Source organism: Caloenas nicobarica, chromosome 1 (genome assembly GCF_036013445.1).
Source record: "Caloenas nicobarica isolate bCalNic1 chromosome 1, bCalNic1.hap1, whole genome shotgun sequence".
NCBI classification, from domain to species: Eukaryota; Metazoa; Chordata; class Aves; order Columbiformes; family Columbidae; genus Caloenas; species Caloenas nicobarica.
The window spans coordinates 14,023,100-14,051,020 of record NC_088245.1 but is presented as its reverse complement, the minus strand read 5'-3'; the positions used below and the strand labels follow the sequence as shown (position 1 = coordinate 14,051,020).

The window sequence follows — 27,921 nt, the reverse complement described above, 5'->3', positions numbered from 1 at the left end:
GAGACCTTTAATTATGTTGGAAAATATTTATACATCAAGGACTGAAAAATGAGATCTGTGAAGATATTTCACAACTAATTCCTATGTATTCATAAGCGAATTGATACCTATGTATCCTTTGCATGCCTAAATAAATAAGAAACTACATTCAGTCACTTGTGAGGCCCAGGCTGATAAAGGTGCTGGTCAGACTGCAGAGCTGGCAAAAATATGGTCCTTATTAAAAAAGAAGAAAAATAATTGTAAGAAAGGCTCTTGAAGTGCTCAATCAATTTGAAGCCCTTCAGAAATTCCTATTTTTGCATTCATTTACATGACTGGCATACATTCAAGTCTGACACCTCCTGTATATACATTTCTTACATGATCGAGCATTGATGCCTGCTTTTTCAAATCAATTTTAGACAACAAACCCTGAGGCTTCTCCACTGGAATTTTGGGACAAATCCAGCTGGGGTTCATGTAACAAACACCGCAGCACATCCCAGCACAGGAGTGCGACAAAAGCAACCACCAGGTCATGCCCTGTATATTGTGCCACCGATAGCCAGTACCCACCCCACGCTCCCCAGGTATATTTTAATATTTATGTTATACAGAAATTATATTTGTTTCGTGTGTGTGTGTGTGTGTATAGACGTGAAAGGCAGGGCTGTGGTTGACACGGGGAACACACGCCACCCAGGCCCCAGCCAGGCCGCACCGCTGAAGTAACCGCCGCAACGCCGCCGCCGGGCGGGAGCGCGCGCCGGCCCCGCGGCATGCTGGGACTTGTAGGCTGCGGCGGGTGCGCGCCTGGCGGGGGCTGCGGGGGGACTACGAGTCCCAGCCGCGCCCGCGCTCGCCCGCGGCCGGCAGGGGAGGGGGCGGGGGCTGGCGGGCCGCCGCCGCCCGCCCCGCACCCTCTGCGCTCACCTTGGGCGCGGAGGGGAGGCGGTGCACGGCTGCGGGAGACGGCAGCGCCGGGAGGTGAGCGGAGCGCGGCCGGGCGGGTGTGAGTGAGTGAGTGAGTGAGTGAGTGAGTGCGTGCGGCGTGCGGGGCCGGCGGCGGGGGGACCCTCCTGACGGGGGTGGCCTGTCCGGAGGGCGCCAGCCCCGCCGTGAGGCGCGCCGGGTCGGGGTCGCGCTCTCCCGGTGCCTGCGGCTCCGGCTGGGTCAGCCCGGGGCTGGCGTGGGGCCGGGGGGTGTCGCACGGTGCGCCCGCCTCTCACCGCGCCTTCCCCGCTGCCTTCGCCCCCGCTCCCCGCCCGCCGCTGCCTCCTCACCCCGCGCCCTCCCTGCGGCCCCGGGGCTGCCGGAGCTCCGCGGGAGAGAGGAGCGGTTTAAAAGGCGGCTGTGAAGGCGGCGGTCGCCGGGGCAGCCCCGCCGCTCTGCGCCCCCTCTTAACGCGCTCCTTGAAGCCCGGAGGCTGCCCGGCAGCAAACAGCACCCGCGCCGCGGGGAGCCGTGAGGTACACGCAAAACACCCGGGCTAACTTGCAAAATAGAAAGGGGAAACCAGAGAAAGGTTGAGATCAGTCATTTCCTCGTACGGTGTCTTCAACCCTCTGACATTAAGCTGTGGGCTCCCAGAGCAACAGTCTGACAAGTCTTGTAATAACAAGACATAACAGCTTTGCGCTTTGTTATTAGCCTCAGCCCAAAGATTTTCAAAACCTTTCCAGAACCTTGATTGAACTAGCCCTACCTCATCCCAGTTTTCTGGCAAATAATAAGATTGTGGCTTTCCCTGCGTTGGTATTTTTCAACTTCCGATCTGCAAACTGTGGGAACATTTTGAATCCCTTAGATGGGATCAGTGAAAGCAACCAGGAAAAGCCAGCCAGAAATGTAAGTAGGCTTAAATTTGCTGTGCCGGCGCCCGTACCGCTATTGCAAAACTTTTAATTGTCTGAGCATTGAAATACGGTTGAAAGCCGTTTTCAGGATGCTTCAAAAATTTCACGTAGCCCAAACAGCTGTTGCAGCAGGCTTTTAGAGATAGTGCAATAGTAAGAAAAAGGAAAAAAAAAACCCTTTAAAAATTATTGCCATTATTTCTGATCATGACTCAACAAAATGTACATTCATAATTCTTCCTATCTCTCACAGAAACACAGTTGCACAGCATTGGTTTGGATGGGGATGACTGACAGCCTTAATGAGGGTCTGGCCAACGGAATTATTTTGGCCAAAGGTTTCACAGAGGAAGACTACAATTTTTGGACAGACTTAAAATGCCTTCTGCTAAATGTACAATAGAATGTATTCTGGGTTAACAGGTGTCTTGATTTATATTACAGAATTTTCATAAGTATGATGCTACTTTACTAGCAGCTGTAGTCATGGAAAAACTAAGGTAATTAATTGTACAGTTTTGGAAGGAAGCACATGTGGGTGACTTGCGCTGAATTAACTCTATGGGGATCAACTCTCATGTTGGTCTTCCTCAGGTGGTAGTAGTCACACTTTTAAATACTTGGTTTATGTCAATTCTAAGCCTTCTCAGGACACAACAGATAGCAGTACTCCTGAACTGAAGTATTTTATTAATTGCCTTGCAATGTACTGTGAAACATCTCTGAAATGGAATGGGGAAGGGGTAGAAGAAGAGAATGGAGTTTTGCCCGTACAAAGCTGCTGTTAGTAGCTGATAAAACATATTCATCTGAGATAGTGTTTACCTCCATGTATAAACTTGAGGGCCTTAACTCGGCAATCTTGTGCTAAAAGCTTCACTACTCTTAAAGGTGTATTTGTGGAGGGAGCTGGGCCAATATTAGTTTATAACCAGAATCACATTTCAGTGAAGGAAAGCTCTAAGTCCATTAAGAAAAAAAACTTGCTACTACTTCCAGACTTGGATTCTGATCACTAAATCGTATTTCTTCTGTTTAAGAAGCCTGTCCAGAGCTTATGTGGTTTGTTTTTCTGTTAGTTTGGGTTTTATTGTACTATACGAACTCTGTAGGTGTAGGGTAAAAAGTTTGCTTGAAGTCTGACATACAATTTAAAAAAGTGAAGATGGCTGACCATGATTCTGGGGGAAGGCGCCTAGGAGATGGCGAAGTCTTTAGCCTCCGCCACAAACGAAGCCCAGTTTTCTGAGCTGAGAGCTTACTAAAGTGCACTGTTGGGTTTAGCCATCAGATCTTAAGACTTGGGACACTAAACAACTGTCAAGTATTGCCTTCTGTTTGGAGTCATAGATATAGCAGTCTGTCCCCAGAGATGCAATGTTTTTAGAACTTCAATATTCAAAAACCAGATGGGAAGTTGGTTATGATTTAACATGACACTAAAATCATGCGATACTGAGGCACAGATCTAGCACGTGGCTGCAATACCGTTGATCTTTTGCTAATAACTTGAGAAAGGAGAACTGAATATATATTTATCTGCTTTGACTATTATAGTATAAACAGACCATTATTTTCTTAAACTACTGTTTACTTGGGCTGTAGCTATAGCCTCTGTGGATGTGACCAAGACTTTCATGCAGCCCATGGAATGCCTAGAGAAGCACTAAGTCCTTTGAGCTCATTTGCCTCTCTTGATTTGTCTGATCTTCTGCTAAAGTCAACCCTGGAGCTACAAGGAATTCGTGACTCTGGAGCCTGCTGCTTTTTTGTGTGTCTCAGGGAAGTTTTGCTCTGGTAAATACAAGCTTCCACTCTTATGTTTGGTGGGGTTTTTTTGTTCCCCGTTTTCTCTGCATTAGCCCTCCCCTACACATGCTGTCCTAGCCATGCTGGTTTGCTCTGCTTTAACTCTGGTTATGCCAGTTGTTACCAACCTATGGGTCAGTGTGGTCATAGCAGCTACAATTAGTATTGTAAACTTGATGGGTTTGGGCTGCAACCAGAATAATCTGGGGAAATAATTAGGCCCAACCTATTTCTGATTTAATATACAGCTATTAAGGCTTAGTATATAATTTTCCCAATTTGAATGCACAGTGACTGAAGCATTTACATTATGGAAACTTTCCTAGCAATTTCTTAAAAGTACCCAGACGGTTTCTTAAATTGTTGTCCTATGTGGTAGCGTCACACCTTTAGCTGAACAGTGGAAGGACAGTGGTTCTCAGAGTAATGGCATTACAATGACACTGTATCTGTGCATGTAGGATAGGTGTCGATTTGATGATTAAATCAGAGTATGCAAAATTCCTTTTGTTACTTCAACTGTCCATTTTTCCCATGCTAACATTAACATAGGGAGAAAGCCAGAAAGTATTTTGTTCCTATATACTTATGCCATCTTTTCTTGAACATTGAAATGGGTTGCTTTCCTTCACAGCTTGAGGTTCAGTAGCTTTCATGAATCCCCTCATTTCTTCATGCTAGTTGCTTTTTTTTTTGAATAGCTTTATACAAGGGTCTTTTGGTGTCTCACAGGCATTTCCCCATGTTTTTCTGTCTGATTGTTTGGTAGATCTATAACTTTTAGCACAAGAAGACCATGCTGAAGCCAAAATTCTCAAGCTCAAATCAGCCTATTGATTTCCCAGCTAAGTTAAATGAATTAAACACCTTCCTTATCCTGATGTGTTTCCTTCCCTAGATCTGTTAGCCAGCATAAAGTTGTCCTGCTAGATAGTATTTCTTGATAGTCATTCTTAATATGTCTTCAAGACCTGCCGTTACTACTGTTTTAGAATTGGTCATCTATAAATTTTTGTTGTTCAGAAGTATAGCAGCAGCAGCATCCAGGTCTTGTAGGTATTTCACCTGTGTCCAGATAATGAGAAAGTCTGTTTGTCTATAGCTGCGTCAAATATTCCCTTGGGATGTTTGATATGAAGATATGGCAGTAAGTTTGTGCAGGCAGTTGAATGCGTTTTGCAAGGCAGTTGCATTGATAAGATTTAGATTTGATTAATGATTGTAACAGTACATCTATGAATAACTGGCCTATGAGGGAACTTGGACTACTATTTTCAAAGATTTGCATTAACTGTATGTTCTGTTTTCTGCAGTAGCAAGTTGGGAAGACCTCCAAGGTGACAAACAATAGTGTGATTGCCTTCTTGGAAGTTGTGTGACAATTAATCTGTATTTTTACAGCCTGCACGGAGTCTCTCTTTCTCCAGCCTTCACTGAAATATTCTTACTAGTTTTGCACAGGTGGCAGATCAAGTTTTGCTACTCGGCTTCAACTGTTGCCTAACATTTTGTATGTCCAATTTTCTTTGGGTTCTTGGGTTGTTAAGGGTTTTTAATCTATTAATCTAAAACCTGAGATTCTGACACCTAGGCTGGGCTACAGCTAAGGTCAAATTGCTCATTTTCATTTATGTTATAGAAATCAGGTTCTGAGGCACACCTGGGACTTTTGAGAACTCCTCAGAAAACCTCTTATAATAAAGCATGGACAGAACTTTCCAAGCCAAATCAAAGATTGTAGTGTCTGTCGTTTGAAACATCCTTGTTGGAGTTCAGTCTATTTGGGCCAGATTAAATTAAGGATTGAGCTAGGTAGGCTTTAGAAAATCTCAATTTTGAACACCTGATTTTCAGGGAGCAGAATTCAAAACTCCCTATACCATCCAGAAGAAAGCTTGGATTGCTACTCTGAGGTGCCCACAGGGCATCCATTTGATGATCCTCAGCCCAGTGCTGGTTCCTGTCCTCATGGAGCTCTGCCAAGCTCCGGCATGTCTGCAGAGGCAGGTCTGAAGAGTCATGGCAGGAGCAAAACCACGGATCTTTCATAGATACAGTTGTCCGTAATATCTTCTCTAAAAACTGAAGTTTTGCTGCTGCTGTCATACCTTTATGGAATAGCATGGTTAAAGTGCTTTCCCAGAGAAAGCTAGACCTGAGTTCAGTTACCACTTCAGCATGTTGGGATTTGAGGCTGCATCTCCCGCTTTACTAGCTTACTGCCATAGCTACACAGCTTTGACATCACGTTGTTTTCTGAGCCCTGCCTATTTCCTTCAGGCTTACTGTTTCTTTATTGTCTGTGTCTGGTCCATTTCATTGTTCAGTTTGGAATTTTGCACTATACTTCTTGCTTGCTTGTCTTCAGTTGTGTAGTATGTGTTCCTGGTTTAATTTCTTTGCCGGTTGCATGTTTAAAATTGATGCTTATGATCTTTTTTCACTGTGATGTTTCAGTGCTATCGATGGTGCTGTATTTGTGTCCACATAGCTGAACAGGTGACCTGAGTCTTTAACTTACTACAGATGTAGTGAGTTTGATTTTCTTTTTCCCTACTTTCCGGTGACATTTGTTTCTTTTGCATATGTGTTTCTAAGGAAGGAATGTTCTCACAAGAAGTAGTCACCAGAAAATCACTCAGTGAACCTTTCTTCATTCCATTTGATGATCCTCAGCCCAGGCACCCTTGTTGCTCTTCCAGTTCCTTTGTTGTGGCATACAGTTTTACCGTTAGCTGTTGCAGGAATCTATTCATGCTGGGTTGTTTTGCCAAACACACTTGAAGAGCCAGTTGGAGAACTCTTTGCCCTTACATACCTGTTTGAACCAAACACTGTGACTGACATCTTTACAAGTCTGATATAGATGATGGTTTGGTAGGTGGATTTTTAGCTTTACTGCATGCTTGGATAATGAACACCACTACTCTCTTAGTCTTCTTCACAGAATATACATATCTTCAGTTCTACCTGGTAAATGCCGCTGATTTATGAAGACTTCACCAACACAGATGGAAATCCCGTGCTTCAATAACCTAGCAAAATTAAAGTATAACTGCAGGGACATGAGCCTAGTTGGTTGTTTTATCATTCCTGTACTCTGTAGCATATAACCTTCAACATACAAACAGTGCCAGCCAGTAACCAGCGTCAGTCCAAAGTGATTTCTGTATATTGTCCATCTTATGTGATTGCTCTGTTTGGGATTGTGGAGTTATTTATTTAGGTGTATGTAGGTTAGTCTTTTTACTTGTGTCGATAAGAACAGACACAGGGCTGTCTCACATTAAAATGTGAGCTCTCTCATTAGCCACAGAAGAAATATGAAGCCATAAGATGCACCTGCAAATAAAGCAGGGGATCGCTGTGAAATACTTACCGGAGAAACTTCTCTACGTGTTCGTTTTGCTTATATAAGTTTTAAATATTTCAAGGAAAATCAGTATTGGCCTGTGTTTGCTGTGCACTCATGGCCTTTACGTGTAACCTCAGCATCAAGATGTTGAGGAAGGTCATTCCCACTGGCTGGCAATCATGTTCAGAACATGAAGCAACACCCTTAAGTACATAAGAGACAGGAAAATGTTATTGCTTAGATAATATAATCTTAACCAAGCAGCAGTTGCATAAATGGGGACGGGATCTGTCACAGTCATGTCCTACTCACTGCTTGTGTAGAATTTGGTGTGATACCTCATGTATAAAAGATATACACAGAAAACACATGTTGTAAAGTAGCTGCCAAGAATGAAATGTTTCTTCCAAATGCAGATCCTAACATGGATAGGGAAATTGAACTTCTCTCTCAAAACTAGCAGGAAGAGAGTTGCAGCTTGATTAAATAGTTATCGTTACTACTCTCCCAGATAGTGTCTGCCCTGTGCTGAAGTTCTTTGTTGGCTTTGTCAGAAGCAGCAGTTCTTCAGGAATTTCTGTAGGCACAGCAATGGCTTTAGCCTGTTCTGCAGAGGGACAAATCCTTTCATAAAATGTTAGGAAGAGTCTTGTAGAGGATCCTTAGAGACATTTCAAAACCTCATATTAGTTAAGTAAGGTAGTTACTTCATGCCTTGTTTTCAGCAGTGAAACTGAAATATAAATTTATAATCACATCCTAAACCTCTGTTCTTCCCTCACCCCACTCCAGTTATTTCTTCCTTTGACCATACTGTTTTTTACAATCCTTCAGCTTCCCCTGTGGCTTGAGAGGTTTGCACTGTAAACACGATGACTGAAACTATACTGGTTATAAATAACAACCTTCTTCTCTTTTTTCGTTTTATTTTTAGCTTGATGCAGCACTTGAGAGGTTAGTGCTGTGTGTAAACAGCATTGATGGAGCAGACACAGAAGGGTACGACTCTTTAGGTGGCTTCTCTGCTGAAGGAAGTGTATCATGTAATTTCTCCCTTCTGCACAGACACTTGTTTGATGTATGCTTGTTCCACTTTGCTAGAAAAGATGAACCAGCTGCTGGAGGTCACATGAACTATAGACGTTATTCTGAGTTAGCTTGGTGTGTATGCATGATCTTGATTTATGATCTCTCATCATCAACTGGAGCTTTACAATGAAGACTGCTCCAGCAAAGTTATTGGCAGTGGATCTTGGCAGTGGATTGTCTCTGGAAAAATGAAGCTAGCTAATGATTACCTGTCCCTGAAGGGTTGTACGTCCTTTATCAGTTGGGTTAAACAGACAAAAGGGTCATTAGCCATGGTATGATTCTGATTAACTTATTGGATTCCACTGTCACTAGCTACTGTTTCAAGAGTTCAAAAGAGGTGAGGATGGCAGATTCAGACCCAAGGTCACTAAAGCCACAGAAAGCACAAATAAGTATGATCATATATCTGTGGATTCTCATGGTGATCACCGTGTTTGCACTAGAAACAGAAGCCATCTCTTAGCTATATCTGACAGGGAAGGAGACCAGTGTTCTGCTGCTCAAAGTGCTCTAGGTGTTTATTTTATGTGGAACTGATAAAACAACTCATTCATCATAACAGGTTCCCAAAATATTCTCTCGTTGAAAACAAACATAAGATTGCTGGTTGATAAGAGATACCATTTAGATACTAATGAAGTCATTAATCCACAGAGTAAATCTTTAGAGGCTATTTGGCAAGGAACATGAAATATAAAATACCCCTTATCAGTTATGCAATCTTTTTTTTTAATATAGGTCTTATTTGTGACCATTTTCTGAGATGGGGATCTCTGTGCCTCACATGTTGCTATTATGCCATTTTCAGTGGATAAGGTCAATTTATTAGAGGAAAATGTATCATACTGAATCCAATAGCCTGAGGAAGGTGAGGCTGCTGCTGCTCCATATCCCCAGGTCCAACCCGAATGAAGGCTGAAGATGTATCCCCAGCAGGCACACACACACAGAGCGCACATTTACATGTATACATGGCAACTGCACGGATTACAGACAGACGGCACTGACAGCCTTGTCCTCCTCCCCTCTCTGGCTGAGCAGGATGGAGGCTCACCGGTGAGAACATATATGCATACATCTACATATATAGAGATACACACATGTATGTATGTATAAGGTGGATCACTCCAGCAACTGGGCTCAGACATTCAGTCTACCCAGTACCTTGTACCTTGATCTCAGTGTCCCCAGTTGCTGGCAGCTGGGCAAATGAACCCTCAAGGCTGTAGACCCACTCCAGTTGCTGGTACCGGCCATCACATGCGCATACACATAGCTGGGCTGGACAGGGCTCTGAACAACTTGATCTAGTTGAAGATGTCCCTGCTTATTGCAGGGGGTTGGACTAGATGATCTTTGAAGGTCCCTTCCAACCCGAACTCTTCTATGATTCCCAAGTCCCCTAGCTGGCCCTCCTGTGCTGGTTGTCTAGACTTCTGGAGAGGAAGGAGCCTTTGATGGTCTGATGGCTCCTGTGATGGACCTGGGAGTAGCCCAGCAGGGTATTATCCAGGATCTCCACCCTGCCATTGTCTCTCAGAGCTACTCTGTGGGTGCGCAAAGGAGCTTTTGTCACACAACCCAACACAGTTTATGTAGCCATCTCTCTGTGTGGAGTGGAAATTTTGCCTAAAAGTTGTATAGGAATTCAAGGTCCTGTTTTGTTTGTTTGTTGTTTCGTTTGGTTTTTGTTTTCTTCCAAAGGTTCACCAGAAAGCCTCCTGGAGTGCATTTCTTAGCTTAAGACTTATGGAAGGTAAATTCTGTTTGTTTCACAAGTTATTTTGAAATTCGTGAAGCTTTATATGAAGGCTTCCATTCTAAGCCATCTATTCATTAGTGGATTTAGTGGGAGTAGTGGAGAAAGAATGAGGATAAGCACAGTCCAAGAAAACCAGAACACATTCCTTATGACCGACCCAACCCAATCACTTTACACCTTTGTGCTTGTTTTAAAAAAAAAAAAAAGTCTTCAGTTCCGGCTTGGTATAATTTTGTAATCACTCAAGGTGATAAGTGGTAGGGCATAGGGCACTGGGGAAGAAGGCCAGAGAGGAAAGAAGTAAATGAGAAAAGATGTGGTTCCTAAAGTCACTGCAGTTTTTGGGTCTAGCCTCTTCAGACAGTAGGGACAGACCTGGCAATAACTCTGCATTTCCGTGTACATTGTGTACATTTAGGAGAACATCTTTTACATAGAGTGGCAGTATTTCCACCAGCCCTTCGGCTGATGGCAGTCACCTGTATTTGTAAGCTTAAAGATACGAAATACTCCATAAACTTTGCAGTTCATGATCAAGCTTGAGATTCCCCAGCAGAGATGCATTTTTCTACTATAACACTGTATCAGTACTGTCCACTTGTGCTTTTCCACTATTTAAAGTGACTCTGTGCTTGGTCACCAGGAGAAAGATTGGTCTTTTCAAACAGGCAAGTCAGTGGATCTGTCACTGACTCTTCCCTGTTGTATTAGTTAGTTGAGATACATTCAGCTTAGATAGACAAGGTTAGGAGCAAAAGTGCCCCATTTTGTAATTATAAACCTATTAAAGCCGCAATAGTCACCCAGTACAGGATTCTTCATGTCTCTCTTTTTTTTTTTTTTTCTCCTCATAGTCATATTTCGAATCTAAGGAACAGTAGCTAAATCATTGTCCTTATACATTTTATGGCTGCATTCTAATTCACGTAGACTGGCTAAAAAATTGTCCTTTACAAGAATCAGTGTATATGGCTTGACAGCCCCGCTTTATCATCTAAGACTGGGAAGAGAAAGTATTTAATTATTAGTGATAGTGTTATACGCTGATGTTTGCGCTTTTTTTTTTTCTTTTTAACACCTTCAGTTTGATAATAGCAGTAAAGACATAAGAACAGGCCTTTATCAGACAGATAAAGAATCACAAACTCTTAAGTCTTTTGCATACAGCTTTTAACTACTTCAGCTCAACTCTTATCTGGCTGATAAGATTAATGGCAGTGTTTCTTATAGCTTTTTAATTTTATTCTTGCTGTGAAGTTCAAAGGTTGTTCAAGAGCAGTATTCCACTACTAGTTAAGACTCAGATGCCCAGAGATTGCCTTTCTCTTCCTTTGGATAAAGGTCTAGGAGTTTTCAGAAATCAGAGTGGTAAGCTTTGTCTTCATGAAAAGACACTACCTACTTTTGCTCTTCTTTGAGCATGCTGGGAGTGAAGGAGAAAGCCGAATTTCCAAGCCTTGGATATCTCTATTGGCAGTTCGTCTTGGAGAGACTCTTCAACTGGTCATGAAATGCTGCGATTTTACTACTTTATTGAAAATGCGTATCACCTGTTATAAACACAAGCATCTCAATCCTTGCTCTGTGTGTGCTTTTGCAGAAGAGATGAATGATATTAAAGACTTTCATCTTCATTGTATTATCTACAGCTTAGTATTCCAAGTGATCATCAGAGAGCATGGTTTTGCAGGGCTGTGGTGTGGTTCAACCCCAGCCAGCAACTCAGCCCCACGCAGCTGCTTGCTTTGCTCCTCCCTGGTGGGATGAGAGAGCAGATCAAAAGGGCAAAAGTGAGAAAACTCGTGGGTTGAGATAAAGACAGTTTAATAGGTAAAGCAAAAACCATGCATGCAACCAAAGCGAAACAAGGGATTCATTTACTACTTCACATGGGCAGACAGGTGTTTAGTCATCTCCAGGAAAACAGGGCTCCACCACGTGTCACAGTTACTTGGGAAGACAAATGCTGTCGCTCTGAATGTTTCCCCCTTCCTTCTTCTGCCCCCAGCGTTACATACAGTGCATTATGTCATATGGTATAGAATATCCTTTTGGTCAGTTGGGGGCAGCATCCCACCTGTGTCCCCTCCCAGCCTTTTGTGCACTCCCCACCTTCTTGTTGCAGGCCAGTATGAGAAGTTGAAAAGTCATTGGCTGCTTAGCAACAACTAAAACATCAGTGTGTTATTAACATTATTCTCATACTAAATCCAAAACCCATCTCTGCACCAGGTACTAGGCAGAAAATTAACTCTATCCCAGCAGAAACCAGGACAGGCAGTTAAGAGGAAGTCAGTGACATGATGTGGAAAACAGAAAATTATGCATCCAGCTATAGTTTTGTAGTAGATTTAGGACGTCTTAAAGGCATGGGATTTGTCCTCTGTGTTCCGATATCTGCTGTGAACCATCGCTAAACACAAGATCCTGTCCTATCCTTCCTCAGGTTTACTTTTGTGTTAGATGATTCTCATGATTCAGTGCAATGTAACTTCCTTGTCCAAACAGAATCAGATATACTCAATCTACAGTTTAAAGACCTTCAAACTGAGTGATGTTGAAACTTTGGTTGTGACCTCTGGTAATATTTCAGACTAACACCATAATCTGGATAACTGATGTGGAGTTGAGCCCTGTTCGGTTATCAAATACATCTGTGTCACTTATTTCACCATGGCAAACAGGGACAAGGCTGAACTTCTGTTGTTCTGTATATGCTTGTAGTACTTGGAAGAGTCTGGGCATGTATACAGAAATGAGAAAAGAACTGGAGATCTTAAAACCCCTCCACATCCAGGTTTACATTATAAACTTGTGTGGCTCTTCCAAATATCCAAAATTTGACTGTAAGAGGGGTATCTTATTTCATGCAATAAAGCTGAAGTAAATTTTGAATGTGGTATAAATAAAAAATTCTGATTTCAGTAAAAATATCCTTTTGTGACTGACTGTGTAGGGAAAATGTTGCGTACAAAATAATGAGTACTGAAGAGATGCAAGGCTGTGTCTGTCCTAAGAGATAAAGAACAGCGAGCCTTGAGTGGAAAATTCCAGCACCTCCATCAGACTGAAGGCTTAGGTAGCAATACTGGTATTTTGCTGCTGGGCAGACTATATTTGCTGAATCAGAATGTGGGACCAATCGTGATTAGCTTCGTCTGAGTATTTAGGTGGCAATTCATTTAATTTCTACATGGTAACCCTTTTCTAGAAAAGTGCTGATGTACAGCTAAAAACTAAAGACCTCTAGGTTAGCTCCCTTGGTTGAAGGCAAACACATGCTTAAGCGACTTGCTGGACTTGAGCCCAAGGGTCTTGTACACAATTATGGCTCTGTTTCCCATTGCGCTCACATTCTGTCATCAAATGTAGCACTAGCCAGCATCTCCACGTAACAATATAGCAGTCCTGTCATTTTGCTCATAACTTGGAGTTATGTTTCTTGCCCCATATTTCTCGAAGCGGCCAACACAGAGCAAAGGAATTAACAGAGTATGTTGAGATATTTATGACACTGAATCACACAGATAAATAGATGTTTGCAAACCTTCTGGCTAGTTTTAAAATTGTGTACACCTCCTGATTCCTGTTTTAGTGGGTGCAGGACTGAGAATAACAGTAAGTGGCACATCCACTGAAAGAATAACTTTTTGAAAACAATGAATTGTGCATCCTTGAGATGCTGTCTGGAAAAAGAAGCCTCTGAAACACAGGAGAAAGCAGGTGGATGGATGCAGGAAGCAACTGGCTGTCTGGAAGAAAGAAGTGGCTTTCTCAGTGTTAAAATTTGAGTTCTGTCTTTTGGAGATGGATGTGACAGTTAGTGAGTAAGTAGGAAGTAACTCAGCAATAAAGTAATTGCCCTTTAACACTGATGTTCCCTTTAAAAACTGAGGGAAAATTCAGATAACTATGAATATAGTCTTCCAATTTTGTTTCTGCAATTATTTACAGAGTAATTAATGCAAAAGCTTTCTTTACCCAGGAGAAGCATGAATTTATGGCTTACATATGGTAAAGATTGTGAGTGTGGTTTATTTACTTACTGCTGTTAGAGACTATCTACTTAGTGCTTTTAAACTGCATTCACGGTTCTTGTCACCAGCTTGTCAAAATACATTATTTGAAAGGAAATGCCCAATCTGAGGTTAAAAAAGTAACCAAACTTATTTTGTTTGTAACCATGTTTTCCAGTGGAGACTGTGGAACTGTTCTTCCTTGGCTTGTCCTCCGTGAGATCAATTATGGAACATGCTCAAGAACATGAAGCATGTCTTGAGCAAACCCAGAGGTACTGTGTGGAGAGACCAGTATATAACCAAGAGCTCTTGCAAGGACAGCTGCACAGACGAGAAAGAACACCTCAGACTTTAAGGCAGAAGATTGCACATTCTTGTCGGTAGGGCTTTTTGTCTTTATTGTATTGGTTAGAAATATTATACTTCTTAATTGATTTATGCACATAGCTGGTAATGTCTTCAAAGAAACCTTAAAAGCAGCAGTTCTACTTTGATTATTCAGTAAGACTGTGATGGAGTTGTATATATGTTTTTGTATATTACTGTATTACAAAATGTTGAATTGTTTTCATCAAACTGCAAAGGAAAAACATGCAGCGTAGGAATGTGAAGTATTAGTCAAATCATGTGACATGAATTCATAAGACCCAGAAAAATATCTGTCCTTTTTATGTGGAAACACTTACGACCAAATCTGTGCTTCACATGATCCTTTCATGGAAGAAGAATGGAGATGTATTACAGCTGTGTAGAAATCTAAATTATTAGTCTAATAAGGACTTGCTAGAGGCATTCTGTAATTTTGAACTGCCTTGGAATTGAAGTATCATCTGGTTAGACAGGAAATGCTTTTAACTGTGCGACTCTTGCTTTGTGGTACCACAGGACAGCAAAGAGAAACTTATTTACATTTATCCATGCTTCATTTGCAGAGCTGATTCATTTTCTTGCTAGAACCTTGTTCTGCAAGACAACAGATTATTTCTGCCTGTCTGCTTGTCTGTGAAATATTCCTGTTCACATGATTTGACTTTTGGAGATTTGTTTTGGTTAATGGAATGACCATTCTAATGGTAATGGCACCTAATTCCACCTCAAAAAACGTATCTGTCCTGAATTAAATATATGCGGATCAAAATCTTCCTGAGCTGTGACTTCTTGTGATTCAATCTGCTTAAACGTGGAGAAGTGTAGATGACTCTAGTTCCTCTCTCACTTGTAGCAATAAGCTTCTTCACTGTGCAATTTAGTCCCATGAGAACTCAGAAACGTTAACAAATCCCTGCAGTTCTCTTGCAGTTCCCCTAAACAGAAAAGCATTTATGTGATCCCAGCGTTATATGTTTACCCAAGGTTAAGCTTTCTTACCACAGTACAATCAAAGTATGATGCACAGCAGTACTGCATAGAGATATTTATTTCCTGGCTCTATTCATTTGTTCTGAGTCAGGGTTTCAAAAGGTTAGTAATTCTGCTAAGAGACACGAGGATCAGTGTTGCTGGCTGCAGTGCCTTGCCTTTCAGGGTAAAGGGTTATGTTCTTAAATAGCCTTGAAATTAGCCTATCAGTGCCAGTGATTGCAACTAGCATTAGTAAAGTAGTACTTTTAAGAAAATATCATAATAATATAAAACATTATAATCAAAAATATAAAGCAAGCAAATAGTAAATAAAAATAGGAAAAAGCATCACAAAGTACTTTCATAAGTGAAAACTGCTATCTGAAAGCAAGTTATCCTCAGGAGATCATTACTGGGAACGATCTCAGCAAAGTGTTGTGTGACTGCTGAGTCGTGCATGGACTTGAACAGTTGCACTTCCCACTGACCTCCAGCTTCACAAGACTGACTCTCTTCTCCAGTTCCATAAGGTTTGTGAACAGCAACCAACATGTGATAAATGGCTAAAATAACTGGAGTCATAATTGTTTGTGCATGAGCTTTGTCTAGAAATTACTGCCTTTAATTGAGTTGTTTCCCTGCACAGGGATGAATTTCTTTTTTTTCCGACCCATTTGTCCCCTGCAAGTGTCTTAACTTTTTTCCTTCTGGTTTGTATTTTCAGTTGTTCTTCTAAGAAAGCCAAATCTCATCTTTATAGATTCTTACCAATTTTAAAATGGCTTCCCCGTTACCCCGTGAGGGAATACTTATTAGGAGACATTATCTCAGGTATAAGCACTGGGGTTATGCAGCTTCCTCAAGGTAAGTATATTTCTGGATTTATTTATCCTCTTCTTTGCTTTTTCTGTGTGCTCTTTCATGTTAGCACTTGAGAACAGTGTGTATTTTGGGGGATGTGTGGAGATGAATAGAGCATTCTGCAGACCAGCCCATAATGATGATTCCCTTAAAACTGCGAGTCAGTGATAGCAGCAAACTGATGGAAACTTAACTCTTTCGTCAATACCAACAGCTCTCCATGACAGACCAACTTTTCACAGTTTAACCCTTTGCTGAATGCACCCAATTGTTTTCTTATCTCCTCATTCCAAAAGTTGTAGCAAATTTCCTACAGGGGGTGGCAGTATCTAATAGACATATAGACAAAATGTTTCAGGAGAGCAACTGTTGCAAAGTAACCAAACTAGATTCAACCAGCGAAGAATGTGCAAGAAATCAGACTGATCCCACTTTTTCTCTTAAGGCTGGAAGTTACTTGTTTAAGCTGGAACCGTAGTAGTGGGCAATGATTTACGTGGTGGAAATAAATAAAAGTATCTTCTATAAGAAGACTGCAAATCTGTGGAATTTCTATTAAATTACTTGGAAGTTTCATCCCAAATGGAGCTTGGCCCTGAAGCAGGAGCAGGCTCTGTGGAAGATGAAGAGAAAGCCAGTGGTTCAGCTCTTGGTGACTGGACCAGTGGAATCTTTTGTTCAGCCTGACACCTTCCTGTCACCAGTTTCAGAACTGCTATGGGGTTAGAAAGGGACAGCATTTTTACAGCAGTATTATTATGGAGTCCCATCACTTCTGTGGGAATGGCAGCTTCATGACAGCTGCCACCATCCTGGCAGATTTTCCCAGGAGGTCTCGGAGTAGAGGGAATTCTTGAATTTGAGCAGAGCCCAGTCCAGAGAAGTCCTCATGCTAAGGGTAGTGTAATTGAGCATGTATGTTTACTCGTGCTTTGGTTTATTGCATATTTCCGCCTCACTCATTTCACTTTAGGCTGAGGCAGGTCTGAGTAATTAATGTGTAAATCCAAGAAGCCTAGATTTTAATAGGTGGTAACCCATTAAAGCAATGGAACATCCTAACTTAATCTTTGCAGTTAACGTCTTTATTTCTGTAGCTTCCTGGTTTCATGCAATTTTTTATCATTAAGGTTATTTTTTCTTACACAAATATAAACATCAACTTATCATAAATTGATAAGTAATGTGGTTAACTGTCGGGCAAATCTGTCATATGCTAGGCACAGACATTATTGCTTGTACACTGAAACACAGTTTACATGAAGACCGGATAAGGACACTAAAATTTAAGTGGTCAGCAGTGAACTTTATACTTAATTTTGTAACTTTGTTTTAAACTAAACATTATTCTTTCCTTTGGTGACTGCAGACATGCCCTTGAACTGATCCTAATCTTTCCCTTTCTAAAAAGACAAAAGCTGAACCTTTGTTTTTCTGCAATGGATGTAATTACGGCAAGCATGAGTTCAAATAAGCCTGGGAATCATTCCAGGCAGAACTACAATGACCAGGGTGTTTAAGCCGTGAACTCCTGTCATGTCAATATCTCTTTATTTCTTTGGCACTGACAGCCTTTAAAAATGCCAGTACAAATGGAAAGGAAAAGGAATAAAAGAGTATTCAGATCAGGAACTTCACATAGACCCACCCTCCTGGTTTTGAAACCACTAGTTTTCAGTTCTGGTCACTCATACTGTGAAGTTCATCACAATATTAAAAGCCAGGCTGTTACAGTACAGGGTGTTCTGCTGATACTCTTGGCATGAGAGGTAGCCCCTGGGGCAGAGAATGTATGTGAGATGAGTTTCAAAGATACTTCATGAAAAGTTCATCGCTGCAAGAGAATAGACGATATGATCACTCCAGTTCTGATAGGAATATGAATTCTTGGTTAGGGCTCAGCCATTGCTTAGGGCATGAGCAAGGCCGTGTGAGCTATTACACTGTGCGAGAGTGCTTGGGTGACACAGAAGATCCCTCCTGGTTTTGTTCTTCCCTGGTAACCTGGTGCCTTGTCTCTCAATTTAAAAATAAATTACTAGGGAGAGGTGGTTTCGAGTGTCACTAGCCTCCCCAGGGTGAGTGAACCATTGGTTCCTTTTGTAATTTGCACTGGACCGTTGAGCTTTTCTGTCCTAACTTGGACCCATCTCCCAAGTGTGGTAAGAGCATGCAGCTTCCTTAGGTGTCCTGAGTCTGCACTAGCAAAGATGAATTGGAGAACCAAGCCAATCCAGGAGACTGCGTTTTCTTCTCCAGGCCCATTGGTTCAGTTCTGGTGTGTAATTCTCACTAATGCGAGCCGTGTAACACGGTTGATTTTGCTGGAACTGCTCGAGACAGTTACACACCGTATCCTGTGGTGCACGCAGTTTGCTTGTGAGCCTGGTCCCATGATGAGCACACGCTCCATCACACAGAGGGGGAGCACATGGAGATGTGTCCCCCCCAGCATCCCTGGGAGCTGCTCCCTCACAGCTCCATTGCCCTGCTTGCCAGCCCCACCTACAGATGGGAATGGGGTGGATAGCACTTCCTCTGCCTGGAATTAAAAGGACTTCATTTTGGGGAATAATACCAGAATGTATAAGCTCTATGTCATTACAGGTCATAAGCAATGCTTCTCTGCTCATTTTACATTTTGGAGCATGTTTTGCAAAAACAGACAACTGTTACATCATCCCACTTGTTCTGGGGTGAGGGAGGAGGGAAGTGTTTAATCAGTCATAGATTGCTGTGAAGATCACATCTGATCAAAAAAGGAGAAAAATCAAATGTGTCCCACTGCTTATGGGGTTTTGGGTGTTTTTAGTTACATTCATTGGCAGAGGAAAGCTAAAGCAACAGGAAGTGTCTGTTAGCTATTAAGAAAGTACTTTCAGCCACAAAGGCAAAACAGTGAGTGCACAGATGTGCACACAAATACGTACACACACACTTCCAGTGCCTGTAATTAGAGACTTCTGGTTTCCTGACTAAAACCATTAGGTTTATAGACATTGACCAACAGTATTTTACAAATTAAAGAGTACTCCCTGCAAGACTTCTTGTTTTGCAAACCTGCAATATGTCACTAGATTTCCTATTAGGTGAGTTCAGCATTAGTCAGCTTAAATCCTTTCACTTCAGATGGTTTCTTTCTGTTTGTCTAACATACGTATTTGTGTCTGTTTTCTAGGTTTAGCCTATGCTTTGCTGGCAGCTGTTCCCCCAGTATTTGGCCTATATTCTTCATTTTATCCTGTCTTTCTGTATACTTTTTTTGGAACCTCCAAGCACATATCAATAGGTATATCTCTATGGATAACTGAAAGTCTGTGTTTGTGTGTTTAATAAAGTTATAAAAAATAAAATTGGAGAAATACCAAGTATAGGTTTTTTCCATAAATTCAAATTTCAGTGAACAGGAGAAACACAGATGTGTCAAACAGCAGTATTTTTTATTTAACCATCCTACTTAGGAAGGAATAGAAGAGCATCTTTTATCAGATTAGATCTAGAAATGTGTGCTGTGAACTCGTGAACTATAGTTTCGTCACTGCAGTCAATTTCCTGTGTGGCCAGGAGATATCTCTAATTTGCCTGATAGAAACTGTGAGAAAAAAATTATAATGTTTACTTACCACAGAGGTGTATGTTCACCATTTAACTAGCTTTAATGGTGCTGAGTACTGGAGCAGATTTTGGGACTGAAAAATACAATATTAAGTAGAAAACTCTAGTATAGTTTACTTCCACATATCTATTAATGAGAAACACTCCTAAAAAAAAAAAAAAAAGGATTTTAACCAATTATTTTCCTCTCCCTCTTATTTCAGGCACCTTTGCCGTGATTAGTATGATGGTTGGCGGCATTGCTGTGAGACAAGTGCCTGATGAAATAATTTCTGTAGGCTATAATTCTACTAATGTTACAGATTCTCTTGAATATTTCCATGCTAGAGATACCAAGAGGGTGCAGGTAGCTGTGACTCTCGCCTTTCTTTCAGGAATTATCCAGGTATGTGCTTGCAGTTTGCTGTCAGGGCAAGTTCAGATGCTGCTGCTAGACTTGTGGTTGCAAGGGGTGCTGGCTTGTGGCAGATCCCATCTATAGCCTGTGCTCCAGCGCTGCACTGCACACAATACAGGCTGCTTCATGGCAGCCACATCACAGAACTGAGGGGGCTACATGGAGGCAAGTCTTTGTCTGGCATCTTGGCTTGACTGGGAAAAATGGGTCCTTCCCCTTTCATTTTTTCCTGTCTCATCGGAAAAACTCAAGCTCATATTCTCTAGTCTGTCCATAAATACATACGAACACGTACGTTTCCCATATCCCACATTGCACCTGCCAGTGGCATGAATATTTGGTCCATTGCTGGCTGCTCACTGAACTGTGGCTCTAGCAAGGCCAAGTTCAGGTTTGCCTGATCTGACGTGAGCATCGAGGTAAGAAGAGGCGGCCTCTGGCCTGTCTGCTGTATAGTGCTGATGTTCAGGCAACAGTGGGAGTCACGTGCTTAATAGTTCTCTTTTTCACCAGTTGTGTCTGGGTCTCCTTCGATTTGGATTTGTAGCCATCTATCTAACGGAGCCTCTGGTGCGAGGATTTACTACTGCTGCTGCCATCCATGTCTTTACTAGTCAATTGAAGTATCTCCTTGGCGTTAAGACTAAACGATACAGTGGGCCCCTCTCAGTTGTATATGTGAGTAATTACATTTACTAAACATGCAAGTTCTGCATTGTCTGGATCTAGTACTTAAGTCTTTTCCTAGTTTTTTTTAAATTATTTTGGCACGAAGTAGAATAATGGTTCAGTGTCCAAAACTGAGTATGAGGTCTTTAAGAGCCATAGCAATTTATGAGCATCTTAAAGTGCAGCTTGGGTGTGACTTGATAGATCAGCACAGTCTTGAGATGGGCAGATCTGAGGATTCCGATAAATGTAGTTTTGTAATATGAACAGATAATGTTCATTGAAGCAAGTCTCTTGTACATAATGGGAAAATGTGCCACTAAAATGCTTCACCGTAGACTGGACATGTTTTGCAAAGCTAGGAAATGTTATTCTCAGGCCTTGCCCAGTCTGTATTTCTTTAATTTCATACACAATTCCTGATGGGAGTATTCTTCATTTCCTGTTTGTAAGCTGGTTTGTAGTGTGGTTGGACACAAAGTCCTGTGTCATCAAAAATTTACCTGTTTTTTAGAGTAGTGAGCAAAACTATTTGGAAATAAGCACACTCAATGTAAAACATTGTTATTTATCAAAGACCCTAAGCATTAAAACTGATTCTTCAGAGCTTGTAGGGATCTGGTATTTGACACAGCTCATAGCCTAATTTTCTAACACATAGTGATAGGAGAGGACAGAAGAAAAACCAGGCAGTGTAACGCTATGATTTGGTTAGTCTCACTTAAGTAAACCTAAAAGCTCTTGTTCACTTGAATTTAAAATCGACAGTTGTTCTCTGAAAAAAATGTTATGGATCCCATGCAGCAATTTATTTGTTTAAAGGGACATTTTTAATTGAAATCACAACCAAAGCTTTTAAGTTTATATGAGCATTACTTTTATTGCTGTTGTGAACAGGCAGAGTTGAAATGCATCTGAATCTGATTTGCCTGCCAGTCTAGGAAGCCCCAAGTTGTTATCATAAAATAAGTGCTCTGATCTTGAAAACCATAAGTCCTGAGAGGAAGAATAGGGAAGATCTGGGATATCTGTGAAAACCCAAGCTTTTGAGCAGATTGATGGCCCAGCAATAACAAAGCTTCAGGATATTCACTACGTGGTGGCTATAGAAAGTACTTTGTGGGAATCTTTCTCGTATATTTGTGCAAATATAACAAACCTTTTGGAAACAAGACTGCGCTAATGATTGATTCCTAGGAAAGGTATACATTCATGATGTACTACCAGGACATCTTGATTGTATAATAGCCTGATAGTTGCTTTAATTTTCCTTCTGTCTAAAGAAATATATTTACATATTCTTTCAAAGACATCCAGGGGTCATTTATTTATTTTTATTTTTTTAAATGCAGTGGAAAAAGAAGGAGTAATTGGTTTGGGAATCATTTACCCTCTAGCAACTTGTGTGTTCCAGCAAGCTTTCTTTCCTAACACCCTTCTAATAGTGTTTTCAACTAAAAGATATTTGGACAAGAGGAAATGGCCACATGTCGTGCCACGGGAGGTTTAGATTGTATATTAGGAAACATTTATTCACAGAAAGGGTTGTCAGGCATTGCAATAGGCTGCCCAGGGAAGGGGTGGAGTCACCATCCCTGGAGGTGTTTAAAAGATGTGTAAATTAGGTTCTTAGAGACATGGTTTAGTGCCAGTGTTAGGTTAATTGTTGGACTCAATGATCTTGAGGTTCTCTTCCAACCAAAATGATTCTATGATTCTGTGGTTCTATAAACAATGGCCAGTTCAGCTGTGCTGCAAGATCACAGTTATTTAATCATATTGCTATGGTAACCTCAATGGTTGTATTGGCAGCTTTATCACTTTAGAATGGTTTGTGCAGCTCTAAGTAGATGTGACTTGCCAAAGAATATTTGAAGGTATTAAAAAGAGTTTGCATTTATTACTTTCAGGTAGTTGCCAGTGTGAAATATGTGTGAAAATGTTTACGATAAGAGAAGTGGTTTAATTTAGACTTTTTCCCACATGCTAGTTTTTTTCTCCAAATTTTTTGCCTCATTTGAGGAACACCGATATCGTAAAATATTGCAAGTGCATCTCCCTCACTGAGATACTCTGACCTTCTGTATTTTGTGGGAAGAGTGAGGATTTTGGTCATGTACTGATTCACTGTGGTTATAAATGCAGAATAAAAACACAGCTGAACAGCAATGTATAATTTGCTCCTTTGTGGCAAATCTCTATTAAGCTTATATTTTCTTAGGAATGATTATGATACCTCTGTGTTACAGAGCATAGCTGCTGTGCTTTCAAAAATAACAACAACTAATATCGCTGCATTGATTGTTGGATTAACATGCATCGTTCTGTTGTTGATTGGCAAGGAGATCAATCTCCGATTTAAGAAGAAGCTCCCAGTTCCTATTCCTATGGAAATCATTGTGGTAAGCCAGCCGTGAAATTCTATAGCTAAATTATATAACTGTTCTAAATCTGTAGAAACGATCTTGTTTTCTATCAAGTCTTATTGACCTTTAGAGTAACTTCTATTGAACACAATTTGTTTGAGGCTTGATCCAGTTGAAGGTTTGGATACTCATAAGGTTAGGGACTGATGTGCCCAAGTTTTAGGCAAATAATCCCAAAGAAGAATTGAAAACCCAATTAAACACCCACAGTCCACCATGGCAATGGGTAGGCAGAGATTTGTTGTCAAACCCACCCTATCCTGGAGTTTTGGCATCTGAATGATTCTCTGTGAGTTGTGCCTCTGAGTGACATTTCCCACTTGGAGTGCAGGAAGTCAGAACCCCCTCCTGAAGGAAGGTGCCTATAGATGCCTGTTTCAGAGGTTCTGCAGGGCTTGCTTGGGATTTTTTTAAAACTAAATAAATTTAATTTTAAATTTAATTTCCCAATATTTTTTAATATGCAGTCATGGAAAGAAGAGCAGGAACCTGTGAGACTTAATACTTAACCTTCCTTTCTCCATTTCTGGGATGGATAACTGACTGCAGCATTGACTCTCTTTCGAATGACTGCTCTAAAATACATGGATAAAGCAGACTATCTTAATACCTACAAAGCCCACATCTCAGATAACTTCTCACCTTTAAAAGTGGTTGGATTTACAAATGAGTTCTTAGATAAGCAGAACTTTCAAACAACCTGCACAAAATCAGAGCCGAGGAAGGGCATAACTGAAGATGTGGATACAATCTAGATAGAAGGAACAAAGAACAGGGGTGCTGTTGAGAGATGATGGAGGTGGTGTAATAGGGAATTGAGTGATTCAGATCATACCAGAGCATGTTCCATTTAACTGTTTCCAAGAAAACTTTATACAGTCAGTGGGGGTTGAACATAATGGAGGGAAGATCATGATACTTACTCCTTTTTATCTGCTTCTTTATCTCCTAACTCTTAGAAAACTGATTGACAAATAAATGTAGTCCCCTTGTGTGTATTATTCATAATGAGCTAACTGTTATTAGTTCTTCTGATGGCTCTGTGTCTTTCTAGCTGATGTTTACAAATGTGTCTGTGGATTTTTAGGTGATTATTGGCACAGGAGTTTCAGCTGGAATGAATCTGAGTGAGTCATACAGTGTCGATGTTGTTGGGAATATTCCTAAAGGGTAGGGATAATATATTCTTATTCAAACTATACCTTTTCTGCATGGCATGTAGCTTTTGTTTTAGTAAATTGTAAATATTTATTTCATCTCCAAGGTTACGTGCACCAGCAGTTCCAGAGATGCAGCTCATCCCAGCAGTATTTGTGGATGCAATCGCAATAGCAATAGTTGGATTTTCAATGGCTGTATCAATGGCCAAGATCTTTGCCCTTAAACATGGTTACACCATTGATGGGAATCAGGTAAAAAGTATCGGGGTTGCTTTGTTGAAAATTATCAGTAACATCTTTGTTACATTGTTAAAGTAGAACGGAGTATTGGACAATAACGAGTTTTTCTTTTGTAGTAGATGCGGGTCAGATTTTTGACAGCCTACACATTTAAATGCCAGGAATTATTTTAAGTTCTTCTCCTGGCTGTGTTTTAATAACCAGTTTAACTTTTAGCTTCATTTTGGGAAACTTGCTTCTTTAAACTTGGACATATGCATGAATATTAACTGTTGGGACAGACATTACATCAGCTGTCCTGATGGGCAGCTACTTTGTCTGCTGTCTGTAATAGAGTGAAGTATAGAGTTCCCATGTGATAAACACGATGCCTTATTTGTTGAGCAATTATTATCTCAGGTTTAGAAATTCCAATTATGTTTTATAGTTTCTTTTTATTCTCACCTATTGCAAACAGGCAACTCATCATTTTCTGGGGCAGCAATTGGCCCAGTTCATAGTTAGCATTTTGATCATGATTTGAGGGACAAAGGCTGTGGTTAGGGACACTCTAAAACTGAAACGATATTTTATCCTCACCTGCTCTGCCCTTCCTGTGCAATTTAGAATTAATACTGCAATTAGATTATTGTTTGATGTCATTATGCTGTCAAGGGAGACAAAGAGTTCGTATTCTGTAATGCATTTCCTGGAGCAGCCATCTGACACAGCGCAGATCAGCTGTTCCCCCTTCCTCTGAAAGGAAATGACTTTTACTTACAGAGTTTTACATCTGGTCAGATGAATCTCATCCTTCATATCATTGTTTTCTGTTGTCCAAAGAGAGAAGAGGATAAGTCTGTGGCTGCATGAATGGTATCAGTGCTATTTACATTAGTTAAAGTGTGATCATCACTGACCTCAGCTAAACTTCTAGATCTTTTTCCTCAGGAGGTGCCAAATGCTGCTTCACCTGGATGTTAAACTGTAGAACTCCTTGTCACCTGCTGCAGTGCATGTTGAGTGTTTAAGTGAATTAAAACAAGAATTGTGCAAATGCAAAGAGAAAAAGTAGTTGAGAACTATTGCAAACATATAACGCAATCACCTCAGATACAAATAGCAGGATGCAGAGTAATCTGGGGAGGCCTCATTACAAGCGAATACTTTCTTTAGGCATCAGAGACACTACTGAGGTAGATGGAGCTCTGATCTCACTCATGATAACAGTTCTTATGTGGCACCTTCCTGATAAAACAGTGGACACGCATTGGTTTTTCATGTACAGCAATGGATTACCACTCACGGAAACACAGCCAAGGCTGTTCTTAGTTCTCATAGTACTAAACAGATAGTTCAGAGTGGGAAGTGTTTGTATGAGAAACTGTTTGCCATGTCTATTCAGTGCTAAAATTCGAGTTATCCCCAAGTTGAAGAAATCCTCAAAACAAGCAATGCTGTCATTCATTTTAGCTTTCAGTGTGACTCGTTACAGTAACATTTAAGGATGGGAAATGTCTTGAACACTTCATCAGATACTTTATTAGCAACGTGCATCAACTTGTGCATGTGTGAGAACCACAAGTATAAGCTACGATACGGCAGCTTGTTCTCTGCAGTAAGGTTACTAGAAAGCACTGTAAATAAGATGTGGTTATTACTATGTATGGACAGCTCCAGCTTTGTTCAGCTAGGTGTAACTGCCTTTTATTTTGCTCTGCTGTTTAATGCAGGAACTTATTGCCTTGGGAATATGCAACTCTGTGGGGTCATTTTTCCAAAGCTTTCCAGTCACTTGTTCAATGTCTCGGAGTCTTGTTCAGGAAAGCACCGGTGGGAGAACTCAGGTATGTAAACCCAAATGTTGAGCCAAACAACGCGTGCTTTTTGGAGCTCCAAAGCTAAAGTCTGAGGCTTCTCTAGATTGCCAGATTTCTCTGGCTGGGCCAGAAGGAATAACTGGAGCTTCCCATGTGCAAATCCAGGTTGGGCCAGAAGAGCAGACTGCATGACAGTCAAAGTGCATGAGCTGAGCGGCAGGGATTAAAAGCCAGTTGAAAAACCAGCAGTGTGGAAAGCACAAGAGGGGGCAGCTAATCAGTAATATTGCCCTTTGGGGGCAACTTCTTAATACTCTCACATTGTTTCTTGCTTCTTTTGTTCAGATTGCAGGGGCACTCTCCTCAATTATGGTTCTGTTGGTAATTGTGGCTATCGGATACCTCTTTGAACCACTTCCACAGGTAAGGGAGCTTTGCCTGGTAGGCATTGCATTGTCAGGGACAAGAGGCCAGCGAGTATCACTTAAAATAGAGATTGTGGGATTATTAGTTAACAAACACAGGCCTTGCTCCTGAAACCTTTAAATTTTGTATGTGTGTTTGCTGCAAGTTAGACTAGAAATTAATCATATTTTGAAGACTCTGGCGTGCTTTGTTTTGTTGTTGTTTTTAATATTGGACATTCTGGACTCTCTCTTTAGAACATTAAAATGATACCTTCAAACAATTCCCCTTTGCAGCATAGGAATTTTGAGAAGAGGTTAAAAAGTGACTTTCTTTTAAAATAACAGCTCACCTGGGAATGGGTTGAGTCTAGGTCATGGCTCAGCATAGTGAGTTGCTTTTGCTGCAGTTTTACTTATTTGTATAAAAATATATTTATGTGAATAAATATATTCTCACTTAGAAAAAAACATGGTTCTTGGGTGTGCATAGGATGATATGCAATTCCTGGGGTTTTTTATGGGAGATGTACCTTGGTTTACACCTATATGACACTTGCAGGAAATCTTGCAGTATATTGTAGATAAACTTGAATTTGAGATTATAGCATAGCTGCTTCAAGCACTACAGGCACTGTAATTGCACAGAGCTCAGGAGTATGTGATTTCTCTTGCCAGGAAAGAGTAAATCAAGCTGTACTGACTCTGGCTTGCCATTTCTGCAGCTCCAGTATAAAAGATAATTCCACTGAACTACTTGAAAAGTTCTTTTATTAAGTGGAAGGTATATTCAGTAGACTTATGTCAGTTCTGCAAAGCACAGAAATATGGTTATTTTTGATGCTTTGGAGTTCTTGTTTGGTATTGGGTTTATTTTGCTTCTGAAAATTGTATTTGTGTAATATTCCTAGACAGTGCTAGCTGCAATTGTAATGGTGAACCTGAAAGGAATGTTTAAACAGTTCGGAGACATCGTGCACTTCTGGAGAACCAGTAAGATTGAACTGGTGAGCAATACACAGCTCGGTATATATATTTTAGTGTATTAAATTTGTTGTTTCTCTTCTTCCTAACTCCCAAAACAGGGTAGAAACTTATTAAAGAGTTACAAGTTGGTGTTGCATTGCAGATGAA

General features: G+C 40.9%; 1 protein-coding gene across 3 annotated transcripts in view; it reads left to right on the top strand.

Annotated features, from left to right (window-relative positions):
- The first annotated feature begins 825 nt into the window (after positions 1 to 825).
- The window catches only part of SLC26A5 (solute carrier family 26 member 5), a 36,000-nt gene continuing 8,904 nt past the window's right edge, over positions 826 to 27,921 (top strand). Inside the window, exons 1-12 of one of the 3 annotated variants that reach the window (XM_065655632.1) lie at positions 826 to 969; positions 14,051 to 14,255; positions 15,941 to 16,080; positions 19,256 to 19,366; positions 19,896 to 20,077; positions 20,603 to 20,767; positions 23,008 to 23,160; positions 24,272 to 24,354; positions 24,449 to 24,596; positions 26,297 to 26,410; positions 26,729 to 26,806; positions 27,699 to 27,794. In XM_065655632.1, coding sequence (XP_065511704.1) covers positions 14,101 to 14,255; positions 15,941 to 16,080; positions 19,256 to 19,366; positions 19,896 to 20,077; positions 20,603 to 20,767; positions 23,008 to 23,160; positions 24,272 to 24,354; positions 24,449 to 24,596; positions 26,297 to 26,410; positions 26,729 to 26,806; positions 27,699 to 27,794 — 1,425 coding nt within the window. In that variant the 5' untranslated portion in view covers positions 826 to 969; positions 14,051 to 14,100. The remainder of the gene's footprint in view (positions 970 to 14,050; positions 14,256 to 15,940; positions 16,081 to 19,255; positions 19,367 to 19,895; positions 20,078 to 20,602; positions 20,768 to 23,007; positions 23,161 to 24,271; positions 24,355 to 24,448; positions 24,597 to 26,296; positions 26,411 to 26,728; positions 26,807 to 27,698; positions 27,795 to 27,921) is intronic. The other 2 variants (XM_065655614.1, XM_065655623.1) reach the window with 2 other exon arrangements.